Genomic DNA, 12,163 nt, shown 5'->3' with positions numbered 1-12,163 from the left:
GGTTCGGGTTGCTGTGTTCTCTGGCTTGGGGCTAACATTAACTGTGGCTGTGTCTCTGGGGCGGTTGTCTGCTCTCAATCTGACAAAGTCTCTTAGCGCGGGGGTATGAGGCAGACGGACCGGAGTGCGCTATCTTATTATATTAGTTGAGTACCCATACAGCTGATACTACTTTTCAAATTTAATCAATTTAATTTCAATTATAGTATCAAACAAGAGTTATCTCAAGACACTTTACAGATAGAGTAGGTCTAGACCACACTCTATAATTTACAAAGACCCAACAATTCCAGTAATTCCCCAGTAATTCCAGAGCAAGCATTTAGTGCGACAGTGGTGAGGAAAAACTCCCTTTTAGGGAGAAACATCGGGTGGTGAGGAAAACTTCCTTTTAGGGAGAAACCTCGGACAGACCCAGGCTCTTGGTAGACGGTGCCGGTTGGGGGTGTGATGAACAGTGGCAATAATAGTCACAATAAAGATAATGGAACTATGACTAGAAATAGTAGTTGTAGTAGTTCATGGCATAGCAGGGCACTGTAGGGCATTACAGGGTGTATCAGGGCATAGCAGGGCACTGCAGGACATAGCAGGGCACTGCAGAGCGTAGCAGGGCATAGCAGGGCGCGGGGCAGGACCACGGCGACAGCCGCAACCATGATTTAGGTGCCACCCTAATCCAAGGAAAACTGCTGGCCGAAAAAAAAACATAAGGACTCCAGGGAATAAGCTCCCAAGAGCTAAGTTAGTAACAAGCATTTCTGGGACATGGATGCACACAGATGGAAAGAGAGAGGAGAGAGGAGCTCAGTGTGTCAAAGGAAGTCCCCCGGCAGTCTAAAACTATAACAGCATAATTAAGAGCTGGTGCAAGGCAAACCTGAGCCAGTTCTATAAGGGTTGGTAGATGAATCTGACGACTATGAAGAGAAGCAGAGAAGAGAAGGGGTGCCATGTCTAGAGATATACACCCTCCGCGGCCGGTCTAGGCAAACGCTGCAACTACTCACTCCCTAACTATAAGCTTTATCAAAGAGGAGAGTTTTAAGTTTACTCTTAAATGTGGTGACGGTGTCTGCCTCCCGTACCCAGACTGGAAGCTGGTTCCACAGGAGAGGAGCCTGGTAGCTGAAGGCTCTGGCTCCCATTCTACTTTTAGAGACTCTAGGAACCACAAGTAACTCTGCATTCTGAGAGCGCAGTGCTCTAGTGGGACAATAAGGTACTATGAGCTCTTCAAGACATGATGGTGCTTGACCATTTAGGTCAGGAGAAGGATTTTAAATTAAATCCTGGATTTTACAGGAAACCAATGCAGAGGAGCTAATACAGGAGAAATATGATCTCTTTTCTTAGTTCTTGTCAGAACACGCGCTGCAGCATTCTGGATCAGCTGGAGAGTCTTAAAGGACTTATTTGAGCAACCTGATAGTAAGGAATTACAATAGTCCAGCCTGGAAGTAACAAATGCATGGACTAGTTTTTAAGCATCGTTTTGAGACAGGATGTGCCTAATTTTGGCAATGTTACGAAGGTGAAAAAAGGCTGTTCTTGAGGTTTGTTTTAAATGGGTGTTAAAGGATATATCCTGATCAAAAATAACTCCTAGATTTCTGACAGTAGTGCTGGAGGCCAGGGCAATGCCATCCAGAGTAGCTATATCTTTAGATAATGAAGTTCGGAGGTGTTTAGGGTCCAGCACAATAACTTTGGTTTTGTCGGAGTTTAACATCAGAAAATTGTAGGTCATCCATGATTTTATACCTTTAATGCATGCTTGAAGTTTAGCTGACTGGTTTCGTCTGGCTTGATTGATAGGTATAACTGGGTGTCATCCGCATAACAGTGATTAGTGTTTCCTAATAATGTTGCTTAGAGGAAGCATATATAAGGTGGCCCGGGCCTCTGCTGTGCCTAGCAGTGGGTCTGCGCCTCTCAGGATGGCACTGATAAATGCTCATTCCATCACTAACAAGTCTTTTATCCTGAATGATTTATTTATTGATAAATGCCTTGATTTCTTGTTCCTGACGGAGACTTGGAAAAGAAACTTGGAATATGGCCCGCTAATTGAACTTTGTCCACCAGACTGTTGTTTCACCAGTACTCCTCAGGTCGGGATGGAGGGCTCGCGGTTGTGTATAAAAACTGCTTTCAAAGTTGGACAGTACCCATTGGGGTTTTTTCCTCATTTGAACTGCAGGTGACCAACGTTGGTAGTTCTAATCCGTTTATTGTATTTTAATCTACCGACCTCCTGGTTCAAACAGTTATTCTTTGTCTGAATTCAGTGATATTTTTATCATCTATTATTAGGTTGGATAAGGTGGTTATGGTCGGAGATTTTAATATTCACGTCGATGACATGTCTTGCACTTTTGCTGCTGATTTTCTTAATATCACGGAGTCTTTTAATTTTATCCAACATGTGTCTGGTCCCACACACGTCAGGGGTCATACTTTGGACCTTGTTTTTACTCTTGGTCTTAATCTTGACTCTGTTTGCTCTGAGGAGCTGCATATTACTGACCATGACTGCGTTTTGTTCAACCTGTCTTTTCCTTTAGATTTACTGCCCAGTAAACATGTAAGATGTTCTCGCATTTTAAATCGCTTCTCAGCTGAGAAGTTTTCTGCAGCTTTTGACCAAAGCGCAGTACTGCCTTCTCATGCTGGTTTTAATTGTCTGGTCCACTCATTCAACACATATTGCTTATCAATTTTGGATAGAGTGGCTCCAAGTAAAATGCAATGTGTTTCCTCCGTCAACTCATCCCCATGGTTAAATGATGTCATTCGCTGTTTCCGGTGTACATGTCGGAGGGCGGAACAACAGTGGAAATCCTCCAAGCTTCATGTTCACCGGCTGTATTACAAATACCTTTTCACTGAATACAACAACATGGTTAAGGAGGCGAGGACATCTTACTTTGCTAACCTAATTTCTTCCAGTAAACGTAACCCTAAAGTCCTTTTTGAAACCATCAACAATATTGTCAATTCTGCTCCTCCTGAAGTGCCGGTGTTTTCAAATAAGGACTGCAGTGACTTTCTCTATTTCTTTGTAAATAAAATTAGTGATGTCAGAAATGGCATTATCCCTTCTTCTACTCCCTATTCAGTTCACTCGATCCGGCCTCCAATCTTGAACTGTTTTGCTCCGATTTCGCTACAAGAACTCACTGATCTGGTTAGCAGTATGAAATCTTCCTCGAGCCCAGTAGATATTATACCAACTTCCTTTTTTGAAAATGTTCTTGGATCTGTGAGTACTTGGGTTCTCTCTATACTCAACAGCTCTCTGCAATCTGGTTGTGTCCCTTCGTATTTTAAACATGCAGTTGTTCAGCCACTACTAAAGAAAACCAACCTGGATACATCCATTCCCGCAAATTATAGGCCCATTTCCAAGATGCCTTTTATTTCCAAAATTTTTGAAAAAGTTGTTGCTAAACAGGTCACTGCTGTCTTGAATACACACAACATTTTAGACAAATTTCAATCTGGCTTCCGTCAGAAACATGCAACCGAAACCGCTCTTCTTAGAGTGTCCAATGATTTATTGTCCTCTGACATGGGTGAATACTCGGTTTTGGTGCTGCTGGACCTAAGCGCAGCTTTTGATACAGTGGCTCATAACATCTTGCTTGATAGACTTAAGCACTGGGTTGGTATCTCAGGGAGCGCCCTGGATTGGTTCACCTCTTATCTTTCAGATAGAAGTTTTTCTGTGTCACTTGGTCCCTATTGTTCAGAAACTGCTGCCCTTTCCTGTGGGGTGCCTGTGTTAGGTCCAATTTTATTTGCATTGTATATGCTTCCCCTAGGACATATAATTAGCCAATTTGGAGATATCCGCTACCACTTAAATGCAGATGACATCCAGCTATATGTCTCTTTTAACCCAGATGAGACTGACAAAGTGTTGGAACTGCTCAAATGTTTGACTTCCATCAAGGATTGGCTGTCAAACAAATTCCTACAGCTCAATGAAGATAAGACCTAAGTCCTTATTGTTGCTCTGGACACTACAGCTTCCAAGGTTACTCAGCTCTTGGGGTCCCTTTCTTCAGCAGTACAGTCCAAACTGAGAAATCTTGGTGTTATATTTGATAATAAATGTATTTTGATCATCATATCAAATCACTGACCCGCACATGTTTCTTTCAATTAAGAAACATTACCAAACTTAGAGCTGTTGTTTCGCATTCTGAGCTTGAGATGATCATTCATGGATTTATATCATCCCGGCTTGATTACTGCAACTCCATTTTCACCTGTCTAAGCAAGTCGTCCCAGGACCGTCTACAACTAGTCCAGAACTCTGCTGCTAGGCTGTTGACCAGGTCCAGCAGGATGTCACACATCACTCCAATTTTATACTCATTACATTGGCTTCCGATCAAGTTTAGGATCCAATTTAAAGTTCTTGTTCTGGCTTACAAAGCTTTGCGTGGTCTGGCACCTGATTATATCTCTGACCTGCTCCATCCGTACGCTACTAACAGGTCCCTCAGGTCTTCTAACCAAGGATTACTGGTGGTCCCACGCACTCGTTTAAAAACTAAAGGTGACCGTTCCTTTGAAGCAGTGGCTCCAAACCTGTGGAACGCCCTTCCTACTGTCTTACATTCTGCAGTCTCTGTTGAAGCTTTTAAAAACAGCTGAAAAAACATTTGTTTAAATTCGCTTTTGACTCATTTGTAAACTTTGGGTTTTAGGTTTTAATCGGTGAAATGATTTTCATTGATCATTCAATAATTATTTTCTTTTTTCCCTTGTTTATTTTCTGTTGGATTGTACTGTATTTTTACAAATGTTTATCATGTGAAGAACTTTGTGACCGTCTGTAAAAGGTGCTATATCAAATAAACTTATCTTATCTATCTATCTTATCTTCTATATCCTGACTGAAAGTCCTCAAACTATTGCTATGTAGAAAGTCACATAATTGATTAGCAACCTTCTCAAGGATCTTGGAGAGAAAGGAGAGATTAGATATAAGTCTACAGTTGGCTAAGACCTCAGGATCGAGGGTGTTTTTTTTCAGAAGAGGTTTTATCACAGTTACTTTAAATGTACATAACCTGTTAATAAAGACATATTGATCATATCTGGTAATGAAGTGTTAACCACGGGTAACGCTTCTTTAAGTAGCCTTGTTGGGATGGGGTCTAAGAGACAGGTAGATGGCTTAGCTGAAGAGACCTTTAACATTAATTGTTGAAGGTCTATAGGATAAAAGCAGTCTAAGTATATGTCAAATCTTGTCGTTCTTTCAAGCGGTCCTGCGTTTAAACGTGAATCGTTAGAAGTTGAGGGTAAGAGGTGATGAATTTTTATCTCTAATTGTTATAATTTTATCATTAAAGAAGCTCATGAAGTCATTACTACTCAGAGCTATAGGAATAGATGGCTCAATAGAGCTGTGACTATCTGTCAACCTGGCTACAGTGCTGAAAAGAAACCTTGGGTTGTTCTGATTTTCATTATTTATCAAAACAATACTAAAAATAACGTTACGATTTATGTTTGCTTTTGTCCCCATCTGACTGTAACGTCAACAGTTTTTTCAAAGTAGACCTACAACCACAACTTTTTAGATCAATTACTTTTTTTACCTTACAGGTAAATTAAAAGACAGGTATTCTATGACAGTGAGTATGTAGTCACCTTTATTATTATTTATGTTACAGGGTAATACCCTGAAGATGAATGTGTTTTCTATGAAATCTGCTGGCTGCAGATAGACCCTTCTTGTTTCATTCGGACTTTCAAGCCAGATTTAACCACGTTTTGCTGCTTCCAGCATTGAAAAAAAATGATGACGGGCTCACCGTAGATGTCTGTCCTTGCAGAGTGCCACCATGACTAGCAGGTTGCCAAACACTGTCATTATGATAATAATGGAGAGAAAGATGGTGAGAACAATCGCCTCCAGCGAGATCGGCAATTCCTGCTGCTGTTCCTGTTGTTGTTGTTGTTGTTGTCCTGTGTTTATTAGGTCATCCAACAAACTGCAGAAAAATACAAAAACAGACAAAGCAATCATTTTGAGGAATGAGAATGTCAGGGATGTAATTGTATGTTTAGATTGTTTGATTAAGGCAATAATACTGAAATGACCAGGTTTTAAAAAGTAATTTGTCATTTGTAAACTGGTTAATATTTATTTTTTGTATGTTTTTTTTTTATGAATGTAACAGAGTTTGAATTTATGACTTACTGTCGAGGTGATGCTGTGGCCATCACTGGTCATCTGCATTGAGGTTAGCAGAGGATAGTCCTTATCACCCCATGCTCTGGCCCTGTTGACACACACACACACACACACACACACACACACACACACACACACACACACACACATACATACATTGAAATTGTCCTGGCTCTTGTAGTAAGTCTGCATTTTTCTGAAAATAGCTTGCATGACACACAGGCTGGATTTCTTGTCAAAAATGTGATTTGTACCTCATATAAGGAACTGGATCACAGCTTAAAAGCATTTGATATTATTTGATTATATCTCTGCCAGATTCCATCAGCAAAGTTAGTTTGTCTTGCAATAAAACAGTTATACCATGCTTTAGCTAGGAACCACAAGGGAACTCTCTTTTCTCACTCCCCTGTCAAGGAAGAGCTCCTGAACCGCACATCTAGGACCCTGTTTGTCTTTCCTTTAACTGTCATTGCATTCTGATTCAGATCGGTAAGCAGCTTCTTATGTTTTGGCATAGCTAATTACAGCTGTCATTAAGTCCAAGGACATCACTGGACGCCGCACATTTACAGCGCACAGCTACAAAGATGCAGCGCGTCTGTAAGGCTAGACTCACAGCGGTGCTTTGAGTTAAATGCTAACGTCAACATGTTAACATGCTCACAATGACAATATAAGCATGTTGATACTTAGCAGCAGGTTATAATGTTTACTATCTTATTTTTGAGCATTAGCATGCTAACATTTTTTAATTAGCCCTAATCACAAAGTACAGCTGAGGCTGATAGGAATGTCGGTCACATTTGCAAATATTTGGTCATAAACCAATATGGGACAAATCAAAATTTTGACCTGATGATAATGCTAGATGAAAGATGAATGGATTACAGATAATACAATTCATCCCCTGGGGACCCTGAACATATATATGTATCAAATTTCAAAGAAATCTATTCAGGAGTTGTCGAAGTATTTCAATAAAATCCAAAAATCGCTAGAAAAAGAGTATTAATTTATCCAGTAGGAACCTTAAATTACTGTACCAAGTTTTAATGGCAATTCATCTTATAGTTGTTATGATTTCTGCATCAAAGTGGTGGACCGACCAATAGTTACTGCTTGCATTGCTAAAAATAGATTTATTATGAAATATATACAGACATGTATTACACCAAGAAAAGACACAAGTACATACAGTTTATCTCTGTTTACAATAACTGACAGGATTTTCTCAAAATCAATGACATATAAAGGTTGAAAATGACTAGCGTCACACTGAGTCATTTTACAGTATGTGTCTGTTGTTAAACGGCAAAGAACCTTTCATTGGTAGAGTTATAGAAGTCTTATCAGCTTTAAGCACCTATTACCACATCTGCTGCCTCTCTGCCTTTTTATGATGGCTTCTAGTCTTATCACACTTGAGGGTCAATATCATTTGACAGACCGACAGCCGGCAATCATGTCAACAACTCTTACTTCCTGCAGGCAAATCACAGATTACAGTTTGTCACGTCTGAGTATCATCTAGTCCAGTAATTCTCAATTCTCTGACGTGGTGTTGGTGCAGTGTTTGCTGTGATGTAAGGTAAACCATACTTATTTCATTTTTTTCTTGACAGCACTTTTTTTTTTTTATTCTGTTCATGTTCTTATGTAAGCATCCATCAATATTGGCATAGAGCCATTTGACTTATCTCAATTGAGAAAAAAGACAGTTATAGTACAGGTGCACAGGACTGGTCTCGATTTGCTTGCTGGCCCCCAGAGACAAAAAAATGCCAAGAACCCCTGATCTATTCAACAAATTCTCTAGTTCTGACTTATCCTGTCTTTGTGTTTTAGACATATTAATAACATTCATTGGATTGTAGAGATGCACCGATTATAATTTTTTGGCTGATTCCGATTTTTCATTGAGTTTGACATCTAAAGTGCAATGTTATGGAAGAACCATTTCTTTCTTTTCACATCCAATATCCAACTAAAACAATGTGATATATTTAGCAAACTAAACTTCTGTATGTATGAAAACAGGGAAAACAGGTAATGGCAATAAAATAATATATAAATAACAAATAAAAATAAAATAAATATAGCCTTGCAGTATAAAGATAGATCTCAAAACACAAACACAGGCCTGTTTGAACGTCAACAGTAACGTTTCCTGAAAACAGTGTGTAGTTCCATTTTTAGCAAGTTTGCTTTATGTGTCATTGTGCATGAATATTAACACTACCGTTGCTGTCAACAGGCTTATCTGCTAACATCAGCTACCGGCAGTTACCTCGGAACAATCCAGCAAATAGACGGTACCCTAGTGTGCCATTACCTGAAACAGATGATTTAACGTCGGCGCTCATTTTACACACAGTTTAGCAACAAAACTAAACACTGAAGGAAGATTACTACGTTTTTAATGTTGGTGTTGAGCGGTATGCATCCCCACTAACCTGGAAAGCGTTTTAAACAGTAATATTAATACAGCGTGTTGGAGGAATACAGCGTCTCTTTTTTTAAACATTTTTTTAATACAGCGTCTCTTACGACCAGCGGGGCGTCAGAGGCAGAGGGACCACAGCGTTCGCTAACGTTAGCTTCTTGTCTCATCTAGGGTCTGATAAACAGTAAATTCATCAAAGTCAGTGTGCCCAACGCCATTTTCCGAACTGTAGCTGTCATATTTCACGGGACCCGCGTGAGTGCGGTTTTCATGTTCCAGTTGTTCAGCCTCAGAGGGGAGAGAGAGAGAGAGAGAGAGAGAGAGAGAGAGAGCGGCTGACTGTTCGCCTGAGATCAGTAGAGCAGACGGCTCTGCAGAGTCGTGTATAATTATGACTTAGTGACATTTCATGAACAGCTGATGGATCGGCAGTGCGCCGCTGCTACATGCATATAGCGAAAACTCTGCATGTGCACGTGTGGTGCTGATGCTGCGCGATGTAAATCATGCGGCGCCCGAGTGAATTTGACCGGCATAAAATCGGCATTGTCATATGTCAGACTGACCGGCAGGTCGCCGGTCATGGCCGATGACGTGAAAATCGGCCAATTCCGGTCACCAGCCAGTTAATCGGTGCATCTCTATTGGATTGTGAACTTGAGCTGAAATTAAAATCAAAACAAAGGTGACAAGAAAAGTTCACGGTGTTTTCCATCAGCGGCTCCACTTCTTTGGCAAGGGAAGAGAGATTACACAACCCAGGTAGATTATACCAAAGCCTCATTGTACTTGGCTGAGGAGCACACATATTATTTGTACTTACATGGGCCAGTAAAACACTGTTATTTTTCTGAACACATGAGGACCATGGACAGATTATTAAATGCCACTACTCGCCACCACCATTTTTGGTGGACAAGTACCCACACAGATGTTTTATCATTTTCTTTATTCCCAACCAGGGGTGCATGTACCCAAGGGGCTATTTCTGGAGTTCCAAAGGGGACAAGCAGTAGGCGATTTGAGGGAGGATGCTGTCAGCCAAAATGCATGCCCCTTGTTAACCTGCCACCCCCTCTCCATCCTCTAGTAGTAGAAATAGTGCAGGGGCAGAGGCGTTGTTTAGTTGAATATGTTAGTCATGTCTGCCTGATTCATTGATCCTGATTGCGGTTTGTGCAAGTTAGAGTCTATGGCCCTGACCATGGCACTGAAATATCTTGTGCTGTCCATGATGCTGAAGTTGCAAACGGATTTGTAATTGCAACTTTTTCTGTTAGTTACCCCCTTCTGTCAGTTTTGTCTTTCTGTAAACTATATAGCTTGGGGGGTAAAAAAGAAAGTATAAATCGTTCAACTAGTTCATCAAATCTGAAAAAATTTAAATGATGCTTTAGTAGAAAAAAAAATAAAAAATCCACATACTTGTGTTTAGGTTTTGGTGTGACGCAGATTATTTTGTATATTAATTGTCATAATAACCAGTAAACTACTACCTACAACAGGCCAACTGCCAACACATGCTGCTGTTGAAAGTTCATGAGAACTAGTCAGCAAGCAAGCAGAGAAGTTGAAATAGAAAGTTAAGTCATTATAAATGGTTGACACATCCAGCTTCAGCACTCTGAGAGGTAGTATCACGATTGCAAACCTAACTAGAATCTATCACAGAAAAAAGAGACCAAGCCTAAACAGCTACAATTCCAGGATCACTATGTCTTTTATGGAAATAATTTGTCACGCTATTCAGTTTTATATAATTTATAGTGCTAAATTACATCCACTTTATGGAAATCCACTTGAAATAAACACATTTTGATGACGGATGGTGTCGATGGCATACTTGAGCTCATCTGACAGGGCAGTGGGGGTACATCAGACAAGAAAGGTTGGGAACACTGTCATACACAATCTTACTAAAAGTCACTTGACACAGAGGCTCTGACTTAAGGGTTCATATGTTGTAAACAAATTTGGCCTTACTAAATGTAATCCAAACACGTCTAGAGGAAAGACAGTACAAGCAACACATTCTCACTCCCAGCGCTTTAAAAAGCGATGCTTGGTCAGGTGCCTTTGGCTTTTATTACTGACGAAAAAAGTCTCCTTTAGCGCCTCAGTCAGACCCAGCCCTTTGGCGTAATTTTTCAATGCGAGAGGGGGGAGATGCAATAAATTGTGAACGATGAACAAAGATAGCTTGAGAAGGAAGATCAAATCCTGCTTACTTTCACATCTCCACACACCTGGCCACTAAGCACTAGGATAAGAGCTAGTCTCGCATTGCCAGACCTTCTTCCATAGCGCTGCAGAGGAGGGTCTGGCTAGTCCACACAGCATTCTGGGATGGGAAGAAAACGTGCTCTGGTTTATTGGCATTTCTATAAACCAATCACAATTGTCTAGGGTGGTGCTAAGGCCCGGACACAATGACGGTGCCTCTGCAAAATAGCCTCGGGAAGGAATTTGTTTTGGTGGAACATGTGTACGTTCAAAAGTAGTTTTAGTCGTACAACAGAAAACAACCGGCCTAAAAAGAGGCCGAAGTCATCTGGCGGAATTTCCGGCGGCACCTGAACAATCCCGGAAGTGGAACGTCGTCGATATAGACTATATAAGACCTAACAAGCAACTAATTTGTAGCACACTGAGGCCTTAAGGGGCTCCTGACCCCTTGGGTACCTGGCCCCTGTACCTGCATCCATGACTAGGGCACAATAACAGAGATTATACACACAGTAAATATAATGAAATGTCACGTTGCTGCAGGAATAATTTGGCTCAACAATGGTGCACAGATTGGATGGTGTTCAGCTTTGCATTGTCAATTGTTTAATTGAACACTGAAAAATGACTGATCATTGTTTGCATCTTAAATGGTCCATAGACGAAACTGTAATAAGCATCATCCACTCACACACAGAAATCATCACTGGACAACAAAACTAACACTACCCACCCTCATACTCGTTGCTCACTTGGTTACTCACACATCGGAATCTATGGAATGAGAAAATATTTGCTCAATCTGAATTTCAACGATTGGAAAAAAAGAAGAGAGAAAGAGAGTGAGTAGGAAAGGAGAGGAGTCGTGTCTTTGACAGATTGCTGCGGTTCTCCTGTGCGATGTGCTTCCAGGGAGGCGTGTTTTCACAGCTAACCGTGTCCATTTCACATCGGACTGAGACGGCGTTAAACAGAACAGAATGAACTCTGGATAGCAGGGAGCAGGCAGACACTAGGTTGCTTTTTGTCTATATATATATATATATATATATATATATATATATATATATATATATATATATATATATATATAAGGGGTCTCGTTTGAACATAGGCAGATGACGACATTTAGGTCACGCGGTCCAAAGCGTAATATGACATAAGTGTTGTCTTTTCCTGGTTTTAAAGGCTGCATTCAACTAAAGTGATTTCATTTTCTGAACTTACCAGACTGTTCTAGCTGTTCTATTATTTGCCTTTACGTACTTAGT

General features: G+C 40.5%; 1 protein-coding gene across 1 annotated transcript in view; it reads right to left on the bottom strand.

Annotated features, from left to right (window-relative positions):
* LOC144531313 (5-hydroxytryptamine receptor 4) overlaps positions 1-12,163 on the bottom strand; it is a 75,339-nt gene that overhangs the window by 44,381 nt on the left and 18,795 nt on the right. The window contains exons 2-3 of the mRNA XM_078271382.1: positions 6,227-6,308; positions 5,838-6,017 (exon numbers count right to left, since the gene is read on the bottom strand). Coding sequence (XP_078127508.1) covers positions 5,838-6,017; positions 6,227-6,249 — 203 coding nt within the window. The 5' untranslated portion in view covers positions 6,250-6,308. The remainder of the gene's footprint in view (positions 1-5,837; positions 6,018-6,226; positions 6,309-12,163) is intronic.

Source organism: Sander vitreus, chromosome 16 (genome assembly GCF_031162955.1).
Source record: "Sander vitreus isolate 19-12246 chromosome 16, sanVit1, whole genome shotgun sequence".
Classification (NCBI taxonomy): Eukaryota; Metazoa; Chordata; class Actinopteri; order Perciformes; family Percidae; genus Sander; species Sander vitreus.
The sequence above is the reverse complement of the archived record's forward strand: the minus strand, read 5'-3'. Positions and strand labels throughout refer to the sequence as shown.